We start from the raw sequence: 26,745 nt of genomic DNA, 5'->3' as shown, positions 1-26,745 counted from the left end.
TATACGCACAATTGGAGGTTTTAGACGGTGTATTTCACCGTGCAATATAGTCAATTGGTTGTTCTTTGTCAACAGACTTGACGAGTGAACACATGTTGACGCTATTCCTTTTGTGGTATTTCGACCACCCATTTCATACAGGTATGTGTGCCTTAAGATGTCGATTTATTGTGTAATGTAATTGAGTTGCAACAAGCATTCAACGTGGGAGACTTGACGAGTGAACACATGTTGACGCTATTCCTTTTGTGGTATTTCGACCACCCATTTCATACAGGTGGCCTCCATTGAAGACCATCAAATAAATGATTGAACAGTGTTCACGTGTGCCGACTCATCCCTAAGCCTCTCACACAAAGAACACAACGCAGGAAAGGAGAACACGGACAGAACATCCGTTACATTGATGCCGGGACCCGGATAAAGATCAAAGAAAGGAGAACGTTATCAAATCGTTCACCGGGGAGCTGCCTCCAGTCAACCAACACAGCCTCATCAATTCATCAGTGGTGAGACGCTGCCATCTAGTGGCCGGTGATACACTTTTATTTTTAATTTTTTTTGAAGAAAGGAGAAAAATGTCAGGTGGTTCCATGGACCGCGCCCAGGTAAGCCAGTGGGCTGATGAACGGTTTAGTGTGCAGTTCACTGATTGGGCTGACATGGACATGGACAATTGGAATAGTGGAAAAAGAAAGAAAAAAGTCATGTAAATAATGTTACGATTGAATGTGTAGGAAATTTAGTTATCGTCATTGTACATAATGTGAATGTTATTGATCTGTTTGGTCAATCCATTATTGCAATATAATTGTTTCATTCATCCAAGTTTTTTTCTACTACAGTATTGAGTATTCCAGTTTTTTTTCTACCTTAGTGTGGGATTCTGTTTCCTCTCGATACTCAGATGCTAGATACCTCCTGTTGCAGGAGTGATAGCTCAGGTACGAGTGTGAGGGATGGAGCTGGAGCCTGGAGCACTAGAGACCCAGTATGTATTTTTATTTGGAGCCAGTGGGTGTTAGTGGGGATTTCTGTTTTTTTCTCTATACACTCAGATGCTAGATACCTCCTGTTGCAGGAGTGATAGCTCAGGAACGAGTGTGAGGGATGGAGCTAGAGCCTGGAGCACTAGATACCCGGTCAGATAATTTTTTTTCTTAGGTGTCTATCATTTCTTTAATAAGTGCCAAGAATGGTGTGGCGTATCAGGCGTCGTGCTGGTCTAAGGGAATTCTGAGACTTGATCAATCTTTTTTATTCTCTGAACCTCTTTTGGGGGTGACTTTTGAGTCGACTAGGGGACTGGGTCCTTGTATCTTGTGCCAGTTTGGGTCAGTGATAGACTACCTATATATTTTTTTTCTCTTTGTATGTCCCCCTTGCTCTGCTGACACAGGATGTTGGTGAAATTTCAGGAGGGGTGAATGTAACCAGGTCAATTGGACATTGTTTATTATTTTATTAAGGATTGAAATGTCACCAAATCCTTTTACAAATGTCTCCAAGTGGTTATTATTATTTATTATTTCTTTATACCAAAGGCACTTTTATTTGAACGTAACTTGAGAAAGTTCACATTCGAGAGTTTCGCCTTCCGGGTCAATTATTAGCGCGATGATAGAAGCAACCTTTTCCGGTTTGGGGGTTCAGTTGCAACAAGCATTCAACGTGGGAGGTACGTTTGACTATTGTAGCGCGCAGCACTTTTATGTATTACTCTGTTGTATATATATTTTGTATAAGAATTCAATGTTAACAAATGATAATGACTCAATAGTGTTGTAATGAATGGTGTGGTTAGGTTATATGCACAATTGGAGGTTTTAGACGGTGTATTTCACCGTGCAATATAGTCAATTGGTTGTTCTTTGTCAACAGACTTGACGAGTGAACACATGTTGACGCTATTCCTTTTGTGGTATTTCGACCACCCATTTCATACAGGTATGTGTGCCTTAAGATGTCGATTTATTGTGTAATGTAATTGAGTTGCAACAAGCATTCAACGTGGGAGACTTGACGAGTGAACACATGTTGACGCTATTCCTTTTGTGGTATTTCGACCACCCATTTCATACAGGTGGCCTCCATTGAAGACCATCAAATAAATGATTGAACAGTGTTCACGTGTGCCGACTCATCCCTAAGCCTCTCACACAAAGAACACAACGCAGGAAAGGAGAACACGGACAGAACATCCGTTACATAAATGTAGTCTATTACTAAAGAAAACAGAGGGATTGACATTTGAAGGGTTGCATTTACTGGTTTTGTGGTTTTAACTATGTTGTTTTGAGGGTTTAGTCTGGGTTGTGTGGTTTTAACTATGTTGTTTTGAGGCTTTAGTCTGGGTTGTGTGGTTTTAACTACCTTGCCTAGCTGTTGGCCAAAAACAACAGTGTTTTGTGATTTTAACTACATTGTTTTGAGGGTTTAGTCTGTGTTGTGTGTTTTAAATTACCTTGTTTTGAGGGTTTAGTCTTTGTTGGTGTGATTTTACCTTGCCTAGCTGTTGGCCAAAAACACCCCTCCAGGATTTTAAGCTAGGCTATCAGCTTCCATTCATGTGTGCTAAGCTAGGCTAGCTTGTAGCTGGATAGCTTTCTACTGAACGGAACGCACAGAAAGGAAATTGGTATCTATCTTCTTGTGTGACTGTGGAGAATACGGTAAGCGCATTTCTCATAACGTTGGGATGTTCCTTCTCGATCCAGGGCCTGCTGGGTGGAGAGGTGGGTCTGGTTTTGTGTGTTTTCTTTTTAACTACCTTCCCCCTCACGCCTAGGTCCAGGGCCTGCTGGCTGGAGAGGTGGTCTGCAGGAGAGCTGTAGGGGATGTTGTAGTCTTCTCCTGGGTAGACTGGAGCTGACAGCCTGTTGTCTGACCAGGACTCAGACAGAGACTGACAGGAGATACAGACACACATTAATTTAGCATCAGAAACACCATTATGCATAATATGGCACACATCAGCACACTGAGATGCACTATACACATTTTTAAATGCTTATTTGAATTTACAGTTTACATACATAATGTTCAAAAGGACAGCTAAGTACTGTTATCTCTACACACACGCACGCGCGCACACACGCGCACACACACACACACACACACACACACACACACACACACACACACACACACACACACACACACACACACACACACACACACACACACACACACACACACACACACACACACACACACACACACACACACACACACACACACACACACACACACACACACACACACACACTGTGTATTTTTATTTCCACTCAAGGCCCAGTGTTGACCCTCACCCAATAGGAGACTCAATCATCACAGATTTACTCTGCATCTATCTGTATTTTACAATGTTTCAGTCAAGTGACTTTGTTGACACGTGTCGGCAAAGAGAAAATCATCTTGAAAATCAAATGATCTCTCTTTGGATCAAGGTCTTTTTGGGTGTTAGTCACGGCACCCAGATTGAAAAGGCAGTGATGTGTATGTGACTGTATCTCCAACCATCTCTCTGTGAGCCTCGCCTGTGGTTACCGTGGGCGTGTCCAGGCTGTGGACCCGGGCTGGAGGGAGGTGGTGTGAGTTCTGGAGGTTGTGGATGGCGGTGGTGGCGGTGGCCAGGCTGGGGGCTGGCGGTCCGGCTGGGCAGCGGTGGAGCTGCTGGTGCTGGTGGCTGTACGTGCTGTCACTGCAGGAGCGGGTCATGGTCTTCTGGGCTCGACGGGCCGTCAGCTGGCTGAAGCTCCTCTCTAGACATCGCTCGCACTTCTGTCTGCTGTGGGAGCAGGATTCTAGCCTACGCACACCTGAGGGAGAGAGAGAGAGAACAAGAGAGAACATATGTGTCATGAATGAGCTACCTGGGGCTGTCGGCAGGACTGTGATTTTCGCTGGCTCTAGAGGGTGCTATGTTAAAGCTAGATTGAAGGGGCGCTCCAGTAGCACACCACATAGCGTGCTGAGTCGCGAAGCGGTCGTCCCGGGTTCGTTTCCCAGTCCCGGCGACCATTTGCCGCATGTCTTCCCTACCTCTCCTCCCGTTCTCCCTCTCTCCTCTATCGGTCCTGCGTGGCCAGAAAAAGCTGAAAATGCTATAAATAAAAAAATTAAAAACTAGATTGAAAACAAATTGGTTAAAAAACGAATTCCGGCAGTAAAAACTCTGAGTGGAGGAAGTGACACTCTTGAGCAAGGCACATAACCCCCAACTGCTCTAGTGGAGCTGCTCAGTAGTCAAATGGTAAATGGTAAAGGTAAATGGCTGCTTTTTTATATAGCGCTTTTATCCAAAACGCTTTACAATTTTGTTACTCACACTTTACAATTTTTACCCATTCACTCACACATTCACACACCGACAGCGGAGGCAACCATGCATGCTCATCGGGAGCAATTAGGGGTTAAGTGTCTTGCTCAAGGACACATCGACATGCTGCCCGGGAGGAGCGGGAATCGAACCGGGAACCTCCGGATTTCCAGACGACTGCTCTACTTCCTGAGCCACTGTCACCCCCGGTCAACAGTGTCAGACAGTGGTTGTACTGGGCAGATCCTAGTGGTCAACAGTGTCAGACTGTGGTTGTACTGGGCAGATCCTAGTGGTCAACAGTGTCAGACTGTGGTTGTACTGGGCTTCTCCTAGAGGTCAACAGTGTCAGACTGTGGTTGTACTGGGCAGCTCCTAGTGGTCAACAGTGTCAGACTGTGGTTGTACTGAGCAGCTCCTAGTGGTCAACAGTGTCAGACTGTGGTTGTACTGAGCAGCTCCTAGTTGTCAACAGTGTCAGACTGTGGTTGTACTGGGCAGCTCCTAGTGGTCAACAGTGTCAGACTGTGGTTGTACTGGGCTTCTCCTAGAGGTCAACAGTGTCAGACTGTGGTTGTACTGGGCAGCTCCTAGTGGTCAACAGTGTCAGACTGTGGTTGTACTGAGCAGCTCCTAGTGGTCAACAGTGTCAGACTGTGGTTGTACTGAGCAGCTCCTAGTGGTCAACAGTGTCAGACTGTGGTTGTACTGGGCAGCTCCTAGTGGTCAACAGTGTCAGACTGTGGTTGTACTGGGCAGCTCCTAGTGGTCAACAGTGTCAGACTGTGGCTGTACTGGGCAGCTCCTAGTGGTCAACAGTGTCAGACTGTGGTTGTACTGGGCAGCTCCTAGTGGTCAACAGTGTCAGACTGTGGTTGTACTGGGCAGCTCCTAGTGGTCAACAGTGTCAGACTGTGGTTGTACTGGGCAGCTCCTAGTGGTCAACAGTGTCAGACTGTGGTTGTACTGGGCAGCTCCTAGTGGTCAACAGTGTCAGACTGTGGTTCTACTGGGCAGCTCCTAGTGGTCAACAGTGTCAGACTGTGGTTGTACTGGGCAGCTCCTAGTGGTCAACAGTGTCAGACTGTGGCTGTACTGGGCAGCTCCTAGTGGTCAACAGTGTCAGACTGTGGCTGTACTGGGCAGCTCCTAGTGGTCAACAGTGTCAGACTGTGGTTGTACTGAGCAGCTCCTAGTGGTCAACAGTGTCAGACTGTGGTTGTACTGGGCAGCTCCTAGTGGTCAACAGTGTCAGACTGTGGTTGTACTGGGCAGCTACTAGTGGTCAACAGTGTCAGACTGTGGTTGTACTGGGCAGCTCCTAGTGGTCAACAGTCTCAGACTGTGGTTGTACTGGGCAGCTCCTAGTGGTCAACAGTGTCAGACTGTGGTTGTACTGGGCAGCTCCTAGTGGTCAACAGTGTCAGACTGTGGTTGTACTGGGCAGCTCCTAGTGGTCAACAGTGTCAGACTGTGGCTGTACTGGGCAGCTCCTAGTGGTCAACAGTGTCAGACTGTGGTTGTACTGGGCAGCTCCTAGTGGTCAACAGTGTCAGACTGTGGTTGTACTGGGCTGAATGTGTGGAACTGTGTGAGTGTGAAGCAGAGAGTTGCTGAAAAAGAGCATCATTGTTCAGAAAATCTACCCTAGGTAAATAAATTGTGTTACCATTAGGTCTGAACAATTTGGAGAAAATATTAATTATTTTGATATTGCAATTGCAATATGATTCACAATATTAGAGTGCTTTTATCCAACTTTAAAACATTCAGCCATTCACTCACACACAAATACACTAACGACAGAGGCAACCATGCAAGGTGCCAACCTTATTGTCTGGGTTCAGTGTCTTGTTCAAGGACACCTCGACACTGTCGGGAGCTTCAGATTACCAGATGACCGCTATACCTCCTGAGCCACCACTGCCCCCAATAAGGTCCGGCAGCGTGGCTACATGGGTAGGGCTCCGGACTCCTGATCGGAAGATCACCTGCTTCGAGCCCATTGCCAGAAAGTAGTGTTGTTGTCCAGCTGGGAGCACTCTGTCCTCTGGACTTGGTAGTAACGACCCTGTCATCGTGATAGGTATACCTATCATTTGCAAGTGCCATCCTTTAGATGAGACGTTAAATCATGGTCTTGACTGAATTCAGTCATTAAAGAACCCTATTGTAAAGAGTAGGGGGTTCCCTGATGTTCCTGGCCAAATTCCCAATCAGGTCTCTGACATCAAGGCCACCTAATCATCCCTCCCCCTTAATTGGCTGATATCAATCCATGTTTTCTGAACCGTTCAGCCATTGTGTAGTGTGATGTGTGCCTGGTGCCAGTGTATGGCAGCCATTGAGCCTGCGTAGCCCAATGTTGAGTGTGACACAGTGATGGTGAAGGAGGCAATTTCCACCCTACATTGTGAAGCGCTTTGAGTGTCTATAGAAAAGCGGTGTATAAATACAATGACCATTCAATTATTCAACAAATATTGCGCCTCCTGTGATTTGGATATTGTACCAGGTACATATTGTGATTTGGGTATAAATTCTATGAATTGTTATTAATTGTTCCGCTCTAGTTACCATCAATACTCCATTGACTCTTGACCTTCTTCATCTTGCTGTTCTCTACAGCCTGGGAGATGGCATCATTCAGCTGCTGCTCAGAGACCTGCAAATAATAATCATAATAATAAAACCTTTAGTATAGAGATTGTCTAGAACTCAATGTCACAAGGATGGATGGGGGTTGGAGAAGAGATGAGGTCTTGAGGCAGAATTGGAAAACAGAGCTGTTTCTCCATGGCTGGACTGGTAATCTGATATACCAGGCATTTTCCCGGTGGGCCGACACACCTTTGGGCCGATATAATTTAATTAAATAAACGACCGGCCCATAAAGCAGGGACAGTGGCCCATTGGTTAATTTTCTATACTGACACTGGGCTGGCCCAATCACATATCTTACTAAGCCCCACCCGCTCCCTCAGACAGACCTCTCTGTTTCTCGTGTCAGATCAGATGCCGCTCAGAGCAGGCGTGTGAGCATGACAGGGCTGAGGGACAGAGTGAGCAGGGGGAGGAGAGTGTAGCGGTAAGCAGGGAGTAGTATTGTTTTGCTTTGTTTTGTTTGGCTTTGGCAATGTAAACGTATGATTCCCATGTTAATAAAGCCCCTTTGAATTGAATTAAATTGAGTAGTACCTTCATGATTAATAGGGACTCGCAGGGAGGTAGAGTGTGTGCCATGCCATGATGACGGTGATGATGATTAATTCAATTAATGTCGATAATAATATGATAACATACTCGTAACGCTATCATAAAGTGAGACTACTGCTGGTGGTCTCTCAGTCAGTCATTGTCAGTCAGCATTGAGAGTTGGATGGAGAGTAACTTCCTCCAGTTAAATGCTGCAAAAACGGAGGTGCTGATTGTAGCAGCTGAAAAGACTGCAGCTAGAGTGGCCACTCACTTGGGGTCCCTTAAAGACAACATACGTCCCCACCTGAGAAACCTGGGTGTTGTCTTCGACCAGGCCATGAACCTAGACAAACATGTCAAAACACTCACACGCACCTGCTCAGAAATATTGCAAAACTACGCACCATCATATCTCACTCTGAATTAGAACTGTCCGTGCATGCTTTTATTTCCTCTAGGCTTGACTACTGCAACTCACTTTTCTCCACCGCAGCGCCTAGACTGTGGAACAGCCTCCCCCTCAGCGTACGGACTGCCCAGACCGTACAGGCTTTTAAATCACTCTTGAAAACCTACCTGTTCTCCTTGGCCTTCCCCCCTACTTAACTACCACTAGACCCCTGACCCTTCTATCCTCTTTGTTTTACTGTGTCCTACCAGTTTTTATTACTTTCATTGCTTTATTATGTTTTTAATCTTATATCTTGCACCATATTGTTTGTTTTGTTGCTTTCATTGCTTTGCCATGTTTTTTTTATTTCTTTCTTTTAATCTTATACCTTGCCTCACACTAATTTGTTTTTCTCAACCTGCTTGTGAAGCACTTTGGTGTCAGCTGCCGCTGCCTGGAAATGTGCTATACAAATAAAACTGACTTGACTTGACTTGACTTGACTTTTCACCTGTCTCACCAAATCATCCACAGACAAACTACAAATGGTCCAAAATGCTGCAGCCAGGCTACTCACAAGGTCAAAAGAATCGTGTCACATCACTCCCATTCTGGCATCCCTGTACTGGCTCCCGGTACACTATAGAATTCACTTCAAATTATTTTATTCTACTATTTTATCTGGTTTCACTGTTTTTAACTGCTGTCTGTTGTTGTTGTCATTAATTTAATTTCTGATTTTTGTTTTTGTTTTTACATACTAAGCTGTAGTGTAAAGCACCCTGTGCATTCGTGCTGTGAAGGGTGCTACTGTATATAAATAAAAGTCATTCATTTATTCATTCAATGTCAAATAGCGCAGCATAAGCTATTGACATTGTTTTTGTAGCTAGCATAGTTCCCTAATGCAGTCGCAACTCCGGCTGACTATTCTAACGTTAACTAGCTAACATTATTTTGTCAGCATCGTGTTGGCTAAGCCCACGTTGCTGTGAGTGACCTAGGTCCATATCGCATCATCATAATATTATTAAAATCATTAGGACAAGGGTTCCCTTGAAAAATGCTGTATAATATACAACACCTGTAGCTCAACTGCAACTGCAAAAATGTATGCCTACTTATGTATTAGCCTAGCTACAGGGAAAAAACACATTCACAATAGGCAGCAAAGTTTATTTTCAGCCAGGTATGGTGGTACTATTAGGATATATATGGTATTATACATACATATCCAACTGTTCTGGACCTGAATGTACCAGTTAATTGTAATCATCTCTCTCTCCTTATGTCTAGTCATGCCAGGTTGTGGAGGAGAGAGACAGGGAGGAACAGGCTGTAGACTACTTTGCCCGTCCTGAGCCTGCTATGTTGCTGGTGTTTTTCACCACCCAAAACGAGATTCAGCCAAGAGAGAGTGAGTACACTGGTCCACTTGCACTGGTCCACTTGTCCATGGCACTTACTACCCAGCTTTGTAGTGGTTTGGGGTAGGGATGCTCGATATTGGCTTTTTTACCGATACCGATATACCGATATTGTCCAACTCTTAATTTCCGATACCGATATTGGAGAATTATCCAGCGCCTTTCCTACAGAGATATTATTATTATTATCATTATTATAGGGGCACTTATTATACAAGCATTATTTATCATCTGGTGCCACCTAGTGGGCGTTTACTGCAACTGTAGGACGCCAGGGGACTGAGATATGAACAGGTGAGACTGAATCAGCGTCTGTGTGACGCACTATTTAAGAGACACTCTTGACCATAGGCTGTAAGGTGAAAAGCCCTGTGGGCGAACTCGGACTGGCCAACGGTACGTTGCATTGTATGCGCCGTTAATATCTGCATTTATCCTTTTATTCATATATCTAGTTACTAATTGATGCCGTTTATTTCCTTTCCTTTGTATAGGTAAATAATCTGACTACTGACCGATGCTAAATGCTACTGACTGTATCGACTCTGCTGGCTAAGTGCTACTACTACTGGCTAAGTGCTACTACTACTGGCTAAGTGCTACTACTACTGGCTAAATGCTACTACTGCTGGCTAACTGCTAAACAAGTACTACTATCTACAGACTTAAGCTGCTACCAGCTACCAGCTAACCGCTTGCTTGATTGACCACCTGGTGATGATGGCATGGCAGTTATCCAAATAACGGAATGTTTGGACATGGAGTCCCAATAAATGAACATTCTTGCAAAGTCCGAATTGTTTCTTTTGGTTCAATTTATAAGTCGTTCGCCTACACCCTTCCAATGGGGACATTTAGTTGACTCATTGACTGAGACCGCTAGATAATTGGACAGATATCAACCGATATCACATTTTAATGCCGATATTGGCCGATAATATCGGTAGGCCGATAATATCGGACACCATTTCTACTGGTGTGTGGTGCCCGACCGATTGTGGTGGGCCGGTCTGGGCCAAAAATGCAGGGGCCAATTTTTTTGTCCCAGTCCAGCCCTGTGTTTCTCTAATGTGGAGGGAGTACAACAGACAAGGCTGAATTAAAGCAGGGCATATTGTGGACATTGGACACGCATGCACACACACACACAATCTGTCACACTACTAAAGTCACATACTGATGGTACGGCTGCTCAGGAATAGGAGGTAACTAAATATTTTCACTAAAGTACTGTATTTTAGCGCAGTAGGTCCTTTTGCTTTACTTGAGTGTGTATGGACTTTTACCAGAGCGATTCAAGTCCTTATTCGAACCTCAGGCACCACCGTGGCTGGTATTACAGCAGACAGACTCAGGCAGAGTGGTGCGTCGAGATGCGGGTGACTTACTTTTGGGTCCGGGTGTCGACTGATGATGATCTGGACTGGGCCGGGGGTGCACTGACTCAGAACCGTGTAGACGTCGTTCAGAGCCATGTTGTACACCACCGTGTCGTTGATCTCCATGATCTCATCTCCACATCTGAGCAGCAGGAGAGAGAGAGAGAGGACAATACTGTATATTCTATTATCTATTTTTAAAATGGTTTGTTCTGATTGACTGAGGCTACGTTCACACTGCAAGCCTTAGTGCTCAATTCAGATTTATTTCTGAGATCAGATTCCAGATTTTGTTTGGCTGTTCACATAATTTCTTTAATGTGGCCAAGATCAGATTCCAGAGTTAATGCTCCTGAACTGACCCGCATTCGCAAATGAACAATAAAGAAGTTGTGAAATTGTGACAATGTCAATCTAGAGTGACGTAAAAGTCGCATGAAAGTTGCATGACTTCAGAATGAGGTAGCAGTGCAAATAATCTGACCTGTATCTGACACTGCTGTTCACACGGTTCTATTTTACATTTGTTCTTTAAAAACATGGACAGCTCCGCCAGACAGAACTCAGTCTCACACAGTTTTCCTTTTATACTCTCTCAACCATGCAGTGTAGTGCTGGGCCAGAAGTAATAGAGTTAACTTATTTTCATTGTATTGTGCTTGTGCTGCATGATGACATACATAATCAAATGGCCAATCTAATTGTTCTATTCATGCAAATATTTGAAGATTTTTTTAGTTAGGTAAATAACCTCTCAATCACTTTTTCCATGCACACTCATTTGTCATGTTATTCAATAGGCAGTGTTCTGAAATAACTTAATTTATCAGTAGTGCCGAATTTCTCAGTTCTCCGCTTGATATAAGTAATCAAAATGTCCAATCTAACGAATTTCGTTTGCTCATAATAGCCTACTGCTGAATAACATGGACAAACAATTATGTTCCATGATTTTATTAAAAACACAAACTGCCTATAAAGGGTTATCGAGCTGTGAGCCCCTACGCAGTGTGAAGCAGATCGAGTCAGTTTTATCACCTTGTATATTACAATAAAGCAGGTTTAATTTATTTGTATCTTTTTTGTAGCCCAAAAAATCTTACATAACAGTATTTTTTACCATTTGAATTTAGTTTATTTCGTATTGTATTTAGTTTATTTCGTCATTTATATAGCTTGCTTAATTTGTGTTTTCTTTTTTTTTATCAACTTTTTCTCCCATTTTCAATTTTTCTCCCATCCCAATTTAGTATCGTCCAATTCTACCCTCCCCTGTCTCGAACACTGTTAGGCCATGCCTCCCACAAGCCGGCTGCAATGTGGACTAAGCCTTACATCACGTGTCCCCTCCGGTACTCGAGGAAGCAGCAGTCGCATCTTTTCACCTGCACAGCGCAATCTCTCAGCGTCGGGGGTCTGCGTTTGGAGGGCACGCCGCCCCCATCGCTTCCTGATTCTGCTGCGCAGGCGCACCAACCGACATGTAGGAGTCGCTGTCCACAGCGTCCGATCCCCACCCATCAGCTTCCCACCCCCTAATACTGCCAATTGTATTAGTATGAATGACCAGCCAAGCTGATAGCAATGCGGAGAGCTGGGCTCGAACCCAGCGTCTCCTGCATTGGTGGTGAGCGCCTTGCCCACTGCACCACCTAGCCGCTCCTTAATTTGTATTTTCATGACACATTGTACCCTTTGTTTTTGTCACTATCTTTCATCATTGCATCCCCAAATTAATTATTTTGAGCAGATCTGTCCATGGTGCTGAATCTTTAGACTAAAGTTAGGCACTGTGCAGTGAGAAAGTTATATTTAATGTTAAGAGTTAGTTAAGAGAATAGAACCCACAATATCATATACTCTATATATATCATATACTAATACACTTTTCATTGACCGTGTTTCCAGCGTCTACTCCCCATGGACCTGACGAAACGTTATAAATTAATTGTTTATTCTGGAGCATGAGTGTGCGGGTTCTATTATCTTTATTGTGATTATTACCTAACCAAGCTGTGTGCTTTGGGGGGACTATTATAGTATTGCCCCACCGCACGATCCAACCATCTAAACCGGCTTTTTAAGATGCCAAATGTGGCTTGCAGTTCAAAGTGCTTTACATAATAAAGACATAATAAAACAGGTAGAAAGAGCAAAGCATAACACATAAAAATTGCAGCATGATGCAAAATCTAAATCTCATTACAAAATCAATCAATCAATAACGCCGACAACAATGGGGAAGCCAACAACGTTAAATAACAATATTTAAACTAGACAATTCCGTGTGGGGGAAATTGTGAAAGTGTGGGTGACGCCTGTGCCGGAGTCTCTATGACAAACGGTTCAAAAGATACAAAAAGGGGGAGGAGCCAAACTATGGGCATGGTCAACATAGACCAATGAAAGAGGACATCCCTACTAAGTACAATGGCACAACCTCCCGAAATGTTTTTAAAACTCAGAAAAGTTTTTTAATACGTTTTTTTTTTAATATTCTTTATTTTTCCAGTCCCATTTCGGGGAAAGTACTGGCCCCCTTTTTAGAAATCAGAAGTGTTGAGCTCCAGGCTCTGAAAAACAACTTTTTTGACTTTTTCGTCAAAAAAATATTTTTTTATGAAAAATATAAAATATTATAAAAAAAAACGTATTAAAAAAGTTTTTTTAAATGTTTCGGGAAAAGATTTTTTTTATGAAAAGAAAATATATTAAGGGGGTGTGGGGGGTGTGACTAAGGGGGTGTGGCCTAAGGGGGTGTGGTCTAAGGATAGGGGGAGTGGTCAACATCGACCAATGAAAGAGGATATCCCTACTAAGTACAATGGGTCAACCCGCAAGTCTCTACGACAAACGGTTCAAGAGATACACTGAGGGGGTGTGGCCTAAGGGGGCGTGGTCTAATGATCGGGGGAGTGGTCAACATCGACCAATGAAAGAGGATATCCCTACCGAGTCCAATGGCACAACCTGCAAGTCTCTACGACAAACGGTTCAAGAGATACACTGAGGGGGTGTGGCCTAATGGGGCGTGGTCTAAGGATCGGGGGAGTGGTCAACATCGACCAATGAAAGAGGATATCCCTACCGAGTCCAATGGCACAACCCGCAAGTCTCTACGACAAACGGTTCAAGAGATACACTGAGGGGGTGTGGCCTAAGGGGGCGTGGTCTAAGGATCGGGGGAGTGGTCAACATCAACCAATGAAAGAGGATATCCCTACCGAGTCCAATGACACAACCTGCAAGTCTCGACGACAAACGGTTCAAGAGATACACTGAGGGGGCGTGGTCTAAGGATCAGGGGAGTGGTCATCATCGACCAATGAAAGAGGATATCCCTACCGAGTCCAATGGCACAACCCGCAAGTCTCAACGACAAACGGTTCAAGAGATACACTGAGGGGGTGTGGCCTAAGGGGGCGTGGTCTAAGGATCGGGGGAGTGGTCAACATCGACCAATGAAAGAGGATATCCCTACCGAGTCCAATGGCACAACCCGCAAGTCTCTACGGCAAACGGTTCAAGAGATACACTGAGGGGGTGTGGCCTAAGGGGGCATGATCTAAGGATCGGGGGAGTGGTCAACATCGACCAATGAAAGAGGATATCCCTACCGAGTCCAATGGCACAACCCGCAAGTCTCTACGACAAACGGTTCAAGAGATACACTGAGGGGGTGTGGCATAAGGGGGCGTGGTCTAAGGATCGGGGGAGTGGTCAACATCGACCAATGAAAGAGGATATCCCGGGGGAGCTCCAGTAGCTCACCACGTACCGCGAGTGCTATTTCAGCGCAGTGGACAACCTCGCTCGCGCGGATCTGGGGCTGAGCGCGTTCGAATCCCGGACGGCAGCCGTGCCTTTCCCAGAGTGTCTTTCCCCCCCATCTGAACCCTTTCAGCCTGCTTCTGTCGGTCGAAATTGACCAAGTATGAATGCGAAGAAAAAGCGATAAACGCTAAAAGAACCAGGTGACTGGTCAAAGTTTAAAAAAATTTAAAATAAAGAGGATATCCCTACCGAGTCCAATGGAACAACCCGCAAGTCTCTACGACAAACGGTTCAAGAGATACACTGAGGGGGTGTGGCCTAAGGGGGCGTGGTCTAAGGATCGGGGGAGTAGTCAACATCGACCAATGAAAGAGGATATCCCTACGGAGTACAATGGGTCAACATAGACCAATGAATGAGGACATCCCTACAGAGTACAATGACACAACCCGCAAGACAGAGGGCGCTGTCAAGCAATTCAGTACTGCTACACAGAGGGGTGATTAAGGGTTAACTCCATGAGAGGTCATTGGCAGGTCAGCTGTAGCCATGAGCCATGAGCCACACACCTGTTACCTAATTAGGCACGAATGACTTGCACTTTCGATCATATGTATTTTAATGAGGGCAGATGCATGACTGCATTCTCACGATGATTAAAAGCAACCGATAAGAGATGAAGCGTTTTTCCAGCGTCTACTCCCCATGGACCTGACTAAACGTTATAAATTAATTGTTTATTCTGGAGCATGAGTGTGCGGGTTCTATTATCTTTATTGTGATTATTACCTAACCAAGCTGTGTGCTTTGGGGGGACTATTATAGTATTGCCCCACCGCACGATCCAGGCATCTAAACCGGCTTTTTAAGATGCCAAATGTGGCTTGCAGTTCAAAGTGCTTTACATAATAAAGACATAATAAAACAGGTAGAAAGAGCAAAGCATAACACATAAAAATTGCAGCATGATGCAAAATCTAAATCTCATTACAAAATCAATCAATCAATAACGCCGACAACAATGGGGAAGCCAACAACGTTAAATAACAATATTTAAACTAGACAATTCCGTGTGGGGGAAATTGTGAAAGTGTGGGTGACGCCTGTGCCGGAGTCTCTATGACAAACGGTTCAAAAGATACAAAAAGGGGGAGGAGCCAAACTATGGGCATGGTCAACATAGACCAATGAAAGAGGACATCCCTACCGAGTCCAATGGAACAACCCGCAAGTCTCTACGACAAACGGTTCAAGAGATACACCGAGGGGGTGTGGCCTAAGGGGGCGTGGTCTAAGGATCAGGGGAGTAGTCAACATCGACCAATGAAAGAGGATATCCCTACGGAGTACAATGGGTCAACATAGACCAATGAATGAGGACATCCCTACAGAGTACAATGACACAACCCGCAAGACAGAGGGCGCTGTCAAGCAATTCAGTACTGCTACACAGAGGGGTGATTAAGGGTTAACTCCATGAGAGGTCATTGGCAGGTCAGCTGTAGCCATGAGCCATGAGCCACACACCTGTTACCTAATTAGGCACGAATGACTTGCACTTTCGATCATATGTATTTTAATGAGGGCAGATGCATGACTGCATTCTCACGATGATTAAAAGCAACCGATAAGAGATGAAGCGTTTTTCCAGCGTCTACTCCCCATGGACCTGACTAAACGTTATAAATTAATTGTTTATTCTGGAGCATGAGTGTGCGGGTTCTATTATCTTTATTGTGATTATTACCTAACCAAGCTGTGTGCTTTGGGGGGACTATTATAGTATTGCCCCACCGCACGATCCAGGCATCTAAACCGGCTTTTTAAGATGCCAAATGTGGCTTGCAGTTCAAAGTGCTTTACATAATAAAGACATAATAAAACAGGTAGAAAGAGCAAAGCATAACACATAAAAATTGCAGCATGATGCAAAATCTAAATCTCATTACAAAATCAATCAATCAATAACGCCGACAACAATGGGGAAGCCAACAACGTTAAATAACAATATTTAAACTAGACAATTCCGTGTGGGGGAAATTGTGAAAGTGTGGGTGACGCCTGTGCCGGAGTCTCTATGACAAACGGTTCAAAAGATACAAAAAGGGGGAGGAGCCAAACTATGGGCATGGTCAACATAGACCAATGAAAGAGGACATCCCTACCGAGTCCAATGGAACAACCCGCAAGTCTCTACGACAAACGGTTCAAGAGATACACCGAGGGGGTGTGGCCTAAGGGGGCGTGGTCTAAGGATCAGGGGAGTAGTCAACATCGACCAATGAAAGAGGATATCCCTACGGAGTACAATGGGTCAACATAGACCAATGAATGAGGACATCCCTACTGAGTACAATGACACAACCCGCAAGACAGAGGGCGCTGTCAAGCAATTCAGTACCGCTACACAGAGGGGTGATTAAGGGTTAACTCCATGAGAGGTCATTGGCAGGTCAGCTGTAGCCATGAGCCATGAGCCACACACCTGTTACCTAATTAGGCACGAATGACTTGCACTTTCGATCCTATGTATTTTAATGAGGGCAGATGCATGACTGCATTCACACGATGATTAAAAGCAACCGATAAGAGATGAAGCGTTTTTACTTTCAGATGAGCACTATGTATGTATGTGAAGGGTTGTGTGCGATATTGTGGCATGCCGTCGACAATTGTGGCCCGGGTGACGATCAGAACACAAGGGGGGAAAAGCGATAAAACCAGCCTTTTCTTAGAGTGGGAACACATTGGTGTCTATGGGGAGGAGAACCTTCAAAGAAATGGTCATCAGTTGAGATAGAAATGTCCAATTCCATTTATTTTTCTTTTGTGAGCGAGGCGACAGCCGTGTCATCGCTTTTTTCTACGTCCAAAATTGAGATCACTGTCGCAATTTACCCAAGGTGGTGGAATTTTTTTAATTTCACCTCCTTCACTCTAACTTGCCATTCATTTCCAATGGGACCGACATTTTCCTGTTTAAAGTCGATTCGTAGCCTAACGGTGCGGTGAAACTTTCCGAAACGTAATAGGCACTCGAGTTTTTGCAAGCCGGTCGTTTTGATACCTTTCACATGTATGGGGCGCGAACGCTCTGGGAGGGGTTTTGTTGGCAAAATCAGCGGAATAAAGAAAGAATAAATAAAGAATAGTATAGATACCTGGCTTTGCCAGGTCACCCACACTAATGATGAATAAGATGGCATGGGATCTCTGGGTGGCTGTCTCAATATCATCCTTGATTGCATCGAGTATATCAAGAATTGCTTGAGCTGGCAACCTGTGTCTCCGGATGATTTCGGTTTTACTTAAATCAAAAAGTTATATTCTCCTTAGAAATATTCTTTCACGAGCACGCCTGGCATTACGATGCATTCGCCTGGCAACAATTACTGCTGCCATGATCACCTGAAATGCTGACAATGACACCCCTTTATAATGCGCTTAGTTACCATCAAATCTCTCAAGACGTAAATAGCGTCGCTTTAACTGCAATTAGCGCCGATCTTTGTGAATTGGGAGTGTTTTTGGATGAGACTCATTTACATACCCGCAAATACCACTGACGCACCAAGACGCAATGCTGATGGCAACGCAATTACCACCGTATTTCACCCTTTGCGCTTGCTTTGTGAATAGCAAACTATGTTTCAGAGCTATTTGTGCCGGCATAGCGTCAGAAAAAGCCTCACAATCCCTTTGTGAATTCGCCCCTCACTGTCTTCTCCAGAGTCAGACAAGAAGATAGATACCAGTTTCCTCTCTGTGCGTTCAGTAGAAAGCTATCCGGCTGCATGCTAGCCTAGCTTAGCACAAATGAACAGAAGCGGATATGGACCACCACTAGCCTAGCTTAAAACTCCAGGAGAGGTGTTTTTGGCCAACAGCTAGGCTAGCTGGTCCGTATCCGCTTCCATTAGATTGTGCTAAGCTAGGTTCGCTTGCTAGCTTTCTACTGAACGCATAGAAAGGACATTGGTATCTGGATTAGTGTCTGACTCTGGAGAAGACGGTAAGCGCATTTCCCATAATGTCCCTTTAAACTGTAATAACTGTAATAACTGATTCCTGTTTCCTCTGTACCTGAGCCTGCCGTCCATGTGAGCCACAGAGCCGGGGGAGAGGGTGTGGATGTAGATGCCCGGACAGCCATCCCCAGACGGCACGCAGCACAGTCCGATGCCCAGACCCACACCGGCCTCTGGAGAAGCACAAACACATGCTTTGATTCATCATACTCAAAACAGTTCCACACAGTCACACCTGGGAACCGCCCGGTACAACCACAACCGCTGAGCAGCTCCACTCTGACAGGTTAGTTGCTCCAGTGCCTTGGTTAAAGTGTCTTGCCTTGACAGTATTTGTTTTGTCACTTTTTAGCTGACAAAAACATGCAACATTTTGGTCTAGATTTTGTTGTTTAAAATGTATTGTGTTTAGTTTAGTTTTGTTCTGGTTGCTTTTGCCATAATTTCCTTTGAATAAATGTAAACTGGTTGGTGAAGATGTTTGTTGATGAATGAGGTCTATATAGTGTAAGCTACTGCAACAGGTGAGGTCTATAGTGTAAGCTAACAGGTGAGGTTTAAGATAAGATAAGATATTCCTTTATTGATCCCCTTGGGGAAATCCAGGCATCATAGCAGCATGGGGAGGGGGAGGGGAGGTACAGGTAGTAAAAACAAGCAGTGTAAACAGTATAACAAATCAATTTAATTAACTAACTAACTAACTGAAATAACTGAAATATACAGTATACATAAGGTAGGTAGTGCCATTGTCCTTTTTAGGTTACTAGTAGTTGTAGTTGGATGTCTGGCAGCAGTCCCTGCCCACTGTTGTGGAGCCTGATGGCCGCTGGTATGAAGGACTGGCCGAGGCGGTTAGTTGAGTGTCGGGGGGTATGAGTCTGTGACTGAACGTGCTTCTCATCTTGACTAGCTTCTCGTAGAGGGGGTGGCAGGTAGGGCTCGGCAATTAATCGAAAAAGAAATCGCGATTTCAATTCATAGACCTATGCAATCTCATTATTATGACGATTTTTGTTTTATAATTTATTTATTTTTATAAAATATATATATATATATATTGTTTTGTTACTTTTTACTTTACTTTTTAAATGATTTATTTAAAAAATCGTGATTCACATATTAGCAAGAATCGCCCAGCCCTAGTGGGAGGAATTCTCCAGGATAGCAGCCAGCTTCCTTCTCATCCCCCTCTCTGGCATCACCTCTAGTCTGACCAGCTCGACTCCCACCACAGAGCTATATTGTCTATAGTATAGATATAGATAGTCTATAGTGTAACCTAACAGGTGATGTCTATAGAGTAAGCTAACAGGTGAGGTCTATAGTGTAAGCTAAGAGGTCATGTCTATAGTGTAACCTAACAGGTGAGGTACTGTATATGTAAGCTAACAGGTGAAGTATATAGTGTAAGCTAACAGGTGATGTCTATAGTGTAACCTAACAGGTGAGGTCTATAGTGTAAGCTAAGAGGTCATGTCTATAGTGTAACCTAACAGGTGAGGTACTGTATATAGTGTAAGCTAACAGGTGAAGTCTATAGTGTAAGCTAACAGGTGATGTCTATAGTGTATAGTGTAACCTAGGGTGACCAAACGTCCTCTTTTGCCCGGACATGTCCTCTTTTCACGCCCTGTCCGGGGCGTCCGTTTAAAAAAAAATGCATGAAAATTTCCGGGTTTCATTGTTTTTCAGTTTCAGTTTCAGTTTCACTGCACTTTGCGGACATCTGAAGGCTCGAGGCTGCATTTTTCGCAGAACATATAAATAACCGAATTAAAGCACTGTTTGTTGCCGTTCGAAGGCCACATCACTCGACAAAATCCGTCCCTCGGTTCTCGAGGTACATGCCGATATGTCAGGCGTGTGACTTTTTACGCACGCGCATCAGATTATCACCCCGGACTCCCGACCGAGGCTCCAGAAGTCATTCATCCGCCGATTGCGAAAATGATTGGTCAGTGTTGTAACTTGTAGCAAACAATGAGTATAGCTTTCCAGTGATATCTTTCCTGTGCGAATCAGGGATATAGGTGAAAATTGACAAGCGAAGACGACGGAAGTGATACAAATTCCGAATGAATTTACTTGGATGAGGAAATGGAGAGATGGAGAGCTTTTTTCTTGGCACACGGTTTACCGGGACAGATTTTTATAAAACTTGGACCTGTACTACATCAGACTTCAGGCTATGGATTTGTGGTGTTTTCCAGCTTATACAAAATCCAATTATTTTGGAATATTGCAACTACTACACAAAAACGTGAGTACACAAGTTCAAGTTCAAATCAAGTTCAGCCCTGTTACTCATTAGCACTAAAAGTGATTTGTCTTTATTGTGTAAGAAACTTCAGAATTTTATCTTTCAAAAGAGACCAGGCTTATGCATGTGCTATAAGCATAAGCTTTGCAAAAAAAGTATGCAGTCCTCAAGTTCAACTAAAGAAATTGCCACTTTTCTGGGTGCATGTTAAGAGGTTAAAACAATAAGGTATCTTTGAGTAAACTTTGAGTAGAGATTCAAGATTCAAGAGGTTTATTTATCACACACATACACAAGACATATAGTGAAATGAAGGTGGCCATGCCCGCTTCGATTGTGCAAAGTATCATTAAGTATCTCGAGGCTGGGGCCAGCATGTCCTCTTTTTTGGAAATCAAAATATGGTCACCCTAGACGGTGAGGTCTATAGTGTAAGCTAACAGGTGATGTCTATAGTGTAACCTAACAGGTGAGGTCTATAGTGTAAGCTAACAGGTGATGTAACCTAACAGGTGAGGTCTATAATATAAGCTAACAGGTGAGGTATATAGTGTAAGCTAACAAGTGAGGTCTATAATATAAGCTAACAGGTGAGGTCTATAGTGCAAGCTTGATTGATTGATTGATTGATTGATTGAAAAGTGTATTAACAGATTACAGAATGGGTACAGTACAGTACAGCTCAATACATACAATTGTTAAGAGGATGCAGACCTGAGAAAGACTTTCGTCTTGTTTCCATCAGGGTCCCCCATTTTCAATTCATCATATGACACACATGACATACAGATAGACAGTACTAGCTAGCAGGTGAGGTCTATAATATAAGCTAACAGGTGAGGTCTATAGTGCAAGCTAGCAGGTGAGGTCTATAATATAAGCTAACAGGTGAGGTATATAGTGTAAGCTAACATGTGATGTCTATAGTGTAACCTAACAGGTGAGGTCTATAGTGTAAGCTAACAGGTGAGGTATATAATATAAGCTAACAGGTGTGGTCTATAGTGCAAGCTAGCAGGTGTGGTCTATAGTGCAAGCTAGCAGGTGAGGTCTATAGTGTAAGCTAACAGGTGAGGTATATATAAGCTAACAGGTGTGGTCTATAGTGCAAGCTAGCAGGTGTGGTCTATAGTGCAAGCTAGCAGGTGTGGTCTATAGCAGGGGTTCCCAAACTTTTCAGGCCGGGACCCAGAAAATAAGGCGTCAGAGAGCCGCGGCCCAATGCACATCGTCAGGCTTTTTTTTTTTTTTTTTTTTGCCATGCGACCGATTCTTTAAGCCAAATATCACTTCAATCCTATTAAGTTAGTTCAAGTTAGTTATTCATTTATATGTGCTATTTATGAGAGGGCTAACTTGTTGCAAAATAATAATGATAATAATAATAGCCTCATTAAAATACTATTGTTGCTTCGGTTGTTTTCAGCGTTTTATGTGCATAATCTGTTATTTAGTTTGAAATGTTCGTTGAAATAAGTAGATTTTTCGTTTTTGTTTATTTATTTTTTGTATTTATTTATTTATTTATTTATTTATTTATTTATTTATTTATTTATTTATTTATTTATTTATCTGTTACCTGTTATTGCACAATGTTTTTTTGTATTGGATTCTATTATATGTTGTACCCACTGTATTGCACATCGTTGCGGGCAAGACCACCCGCATTTCATTGTATACTCGTATGCCGTGACAAATAAAACTCTTGACTTGACTTGACTTATTAAGTTAATATAAAACCATATAGTCACATTTTAGAATACAATAGAATAGAATTTTAGAATACAACTAGAAACACTGTCCTGGCCTGCTTCTAAGTTCAGTGGCCTGACAAAAAAATTTAAAATAAAATTGTTTTTTTTTTTTTTTTTTTTGGAAATCATCCCGTGGCTGCTCGCGGCCCACCTTTGGGTTGCGACCCCGACTTTGGAAACCACTGGTCTATAGTGTAACCTAACAGGTGCGGTCTATAATATAAGCTAACAGGTGAGGTATATAGTGTAAGCTAACAGGTGGTGTAAGCTAACAGGTGACCCAATAAACGACCAGTACACATTGTGTCCCCAACACTGACCTTTCTGCAGGATGATCTCCATGATGATGCGGTCCCTGGGTTTGGCCAGCTGTCCCGGGACGTTCAGGGTGTTGTTGCTGACGTTGTTCAGGTAGTTGTAATCCCCCATGTCGGCGCTGACCCGAGCCATGCCCGTGGTGGAGCTGAGGGAACGGGACCGACACAGCTGGGCCACCTGGGCCTGACCACACAGGGCACCGACACGCAGGCTGGTCCTCACTGCCAGCGTCAGCAGACCCTTCTTAATTTGCTGCGCAGAGGGTGAGAATGCTGTTTGTTATTTACTACAAGCTAGTCTGTCTATCTATCTATCTATCTATCTATCTATCTATCTATCTATCTATCTATCTATCTATCTATCTATCTATCTATCTATCTATCTATCTATCTATCTATCTATCTATCTATCTATCTATCTATCTATCTATCTATCTATCTATCTATCTATCTATCCATCCATCCATCCATCCATCCATCCATCCATCCATCCATCCATCCATCCATCCATCCATCCATCCATCCATCCATCCATCCATCCATCCATCCATCCATCCATCCATCCATCCATCCATCCATCCATCCATCCATCCACCCACCCATCCACCCACCCACCCACCCACCCACCCACCCACTTACAGTGGGAGAGAGATACAGAGAGATACAGTGGGAGAGAGATACAGAGAGATACAGTGGGAGAGAGATACAGAGAGACAGTGGGAGAGATATACAGAGAGATACAGAGATACAGTGGGAGAGAGATACAGAGATCCATTCTCATTCTTTGACATGAGTGTGATCTCATTACTGTAAAAAAAATCCTTACTTTGAATTTCTGCAGGGCGTCGTCGTGAGTCAAACCATGTAGAGACTCACCGTTCAGCTCCAAGATCTCATCTCCTGTAGAGACACACATACAGATGGTTCAAGATCTCATCTCCTGTAGAGACACACATACAGATGGTTCAAGATCTCATTTCCTGTAGAGACACACATACAGATGGTTCAAGAGCACTGGGTAGGTAGTCAGGTCTGCACAGTCACTATATGAAACATCTCTTGATGGTCTTTCAGCTACAGTATCTAAACAGGAAGTTATGTACTGTAGGACATCCACACACAACAACAACTTGGCTGAGGTGCTAGCGACAAAATGTTACATAGAAGGAACTTCTGACAATAACGGCTGAGATCAATAAATTAAAGTTGCATGAGTGATGTGTGCAGAAGTAGAATCTGTATTATCTGAGCAGAACACAGCAACAAGCCTGTTCTGGCTAAATTACTGACTGATGGGTCCATTTTCTATATATCTCTATATATATAGAGAGAGATATAGATATAGATATATCTCCCTTGACCTGAAGCCCAGTAAGCCTGATATCTCCCTTGACCTGAAGCCCAGTAAGCCTGATATCTCCCTTGACCTGAAGCCTAGTAAGCCAGATATCTCCCTTGGCCTGAAGCCTAGTAAGCCTGATACCTCCCTTGGCCTGAAGCCTAGTACGCCTGATACCTCCCTTGACCTGAAGCCTAGTAAGCCTGATATCTCCCTTGACCTGAAGCCTAGTAAGCCTGATATCTCCCTTGGCCTGAAGCCTAGTAAGCCTGATATCTCCCTTGACCTGAAGCCTAGTACGCCTGATACCTCCCTTGGCCTGAAGCCTAGTACGCCTGATATCTCCCTTGGCCTGAAGCCTAGTACGCCTGATATCTCCCTTGGCCAGGGGGGATTCCCCTTTGATTGGTTTGGTTTTTCATGTTGGGGAACGCAGGTTAGAATCCAGGTAGTGACACAGTGTTCACTGAGTCTCTCACCCTCCTGTACCCTCCAGGTACAGTGTTTACTGAGTCTCTCACCCTCCAGGTACAGTGTTTACTGAGTCTCTCACCCTCCAGGTACAGTGTTTACTGAGTCTCTCACCCTCCAGGTACAGTGTTCACTGAGTCTCTCACCCTCCAGGTACAGTGTTCACTGAGTCTCTCACCCGCCAGGTACAGTGTTCACTGAGTCTCTCACCCTCCAGGTACAGTGTTCACCGAGTCTTTCACCCTCCAGGTACAGTGTTCACTGAGTCTCTCACCCTCCAGGTACAGTGGTCACTGAGTCTCTCACCCTCCAAGTACAGTGTTCACTGAGTCTCTCACCCTCCTGTAGCCTCCAGGTACAGTGTTTACTGAGTCTCTCACTCTCCAGGTACAGTGTTCACTGAGTCTCTCACCCTCCAGGTACAGTGTTCACTGAGTCTCTCACCCTCCAGGTACAGTGTTCACTGAGTCTCTCACCCTCCAGGTACAGTGTTCACTGAGTCTCTCACCCTCCAGGTACAGTGTTTACTGAGTCTCTCACCCTCCAGGTACAGTGTTCACCGAGTCTCTCACCCTCCAGGTACAGTGTTTACTTAGTCTCTCACCCTCCAGGTACAGTGTTCACTGAGTCTCTCACCCTCCAGGTACAGTGTTCACTGAGTCTCTCACCCTCCAGGTACAGTGTTTACTGAGTCTCTCACCCTCCAGGTACAGTGTTCACTGAGTCTCTCACCCTCCAGGTACAGTGTTCACTGAGTCTCTCACCCTCCAGGTACAGTGTTCACTGAGTCTCTCACCCTCCAGGTACAGTGTTCACTGAGTCTCTCACCCTCCTGTAGCCTCCAGGTACAGTGTTTACTGAGTCTCTCACTCTCCAGGTACAGTGTTCACTGAGTCTCTCACTCTTCAGGTACAGTGTTCACTGAGTCTCTCACCCTCCAGGTACAGTGTTCACTGAGTCTCTCACCCTCCAGGTACAGTGTTCACTGAGTCTCTCACCCTCCAGGTACAGTGTTCACTGAGTCTCTCACCCTCCAGGTACAGTGTTCACCGAGTCTCTCACCCTCCAGGTACAGTGTTCACTGAGTCTCTCACCCTCCAGGTACAGTGTTTACTGAGTCTCTCACCCTCCAGGTACAGTGTTCACCGAGTCTCTCACCCTCCAGGTACAGTGTTTACTTAGTCTCTCACCCTCCAGGTACAGTGTTTACTTAGTCTCTCACCCTCCAGGTACAGTGTTCACTGAGTCTCTCACCCTCCAGGTACAGTGTTCACTGAGTCTCTCACCCTCCAGGTACAGTGTTCACTGAGTCTCTCACCCTCCAGGTACAGTGTTTACTGAGTCTCTCACCCTCCAGGTACAGTGTTCACTGAGTCTCTCACCCTCCAGGTACAGTGTTCACTGAGTCTCTCACCCTCCTGTAGCCTCCAGGTACAGTGTTTACTGAGTCTCTCACTCTCCAGGTACAGTGTTCACTGAGTCTCTCACCCTCCTGTAGCCTCCAGGTACAGTGTTCACTGAGTCTCTCACCCCCCTGTAGCCTCCAGGTACAGTGTTCACTGAGTCTCTCACCCTCCAGGTACAGTGTTCACTGAGTCTCTCACCCTCCAGGTACAGTGTTCACTGAGTCTCTCACCCTCCAGGTACAGTGTTCACTGAGTCTCTCACCCTCCAGGTACAGTGTTCACTGAGTCTCTCACCCTCCAGGTACAGTGTTCACTGAGTCTCTCACCCTCCAGGTACAGTGTTCACTGAGTCTCTCAGCCTCCAGGTACAGTGTTCACTGAGTCTCTCACCCTCCAGGTACAGTGTTTACTGAGTCTCTCACCCTCCAGGTACAGTGTTCACTGAGTCTCTCACCCTCCTGGTACAGTGTTCACTGAGTCTCTCACCCTCCAGGTACAGTGTTCACTGAGTCTCTCACCCTCCACGTACAGTGTTCACTGAGTCTCTCACCCTCCAGGTACAGTGTTCACTGAGTCTCTCACCCTCCTGTAGCCTCCAGGTACAGTGTTTACTGAGTCTCTCACCCTCCAGGTACAGTGTTTACTGAGTCTCTCACCCTCCAGGTACAGTGTTCACT

General features: G+C 44.5%; 1 protein-coding gene across 1 annotated transcript in view; it reads right to left on the bottom strand.

The window, feature by feature from the left end:
* Positions 1 to 26,745, bottom strand: part of il16 (interleukin 16) — a 222,082-nt gene that overhangs the window by 37,869 nt on the left and 157,468 nt on the right. The window contains exons 11-17 of the mRNA XM_084308249.1: positions 23,679 to 23,752; positions 22,856 to 23,105; positions 18,574 to 18,691; positions 10,726 to 10,858; positions 6,899 to 6,986; positions 3,550 to 3,821; positions 2,771 to 2,905 (exon numbers count right to left, since the gene is read on the bottom strand). Coding sequence (XP_084164375.1) covers positions 2,771 to 2,905; positions 3,550 to 3,821; positions 6,899 to 6,986; positions 10,726 to 10,858; positions 18,574 to 18,691; positions 22,856 to 23,105; positions 23,679 to 23,752 — 1,070 coding nt within the window. The remainder of the gene's footprint in view (positions 1 to 2,770; positions 2,906 to 3,549; positions 3,822 to 6,898; positions 6,987 to 10,725; positions 10,859 to 18,573; positions 18,692 to 22,855; positions 23,106 to 23,678; positions 23,753 to 26,745) is intronic.

This window comes from Notolepis coatsorum (assembly GCF_963971535.1).
Source record: "Notolepis coatsorum genome assembly, chromosome: 2".
Lineage (NCBI taxonomy): Eukaryota > Metazoa > Chordata > Actinopteri > Aulopiformes > Paralepididae > Notolepis > Notolepis coatsorum.
This window is presented reverse-complemented; position numbering and strand designations above follow the sequence as displayed.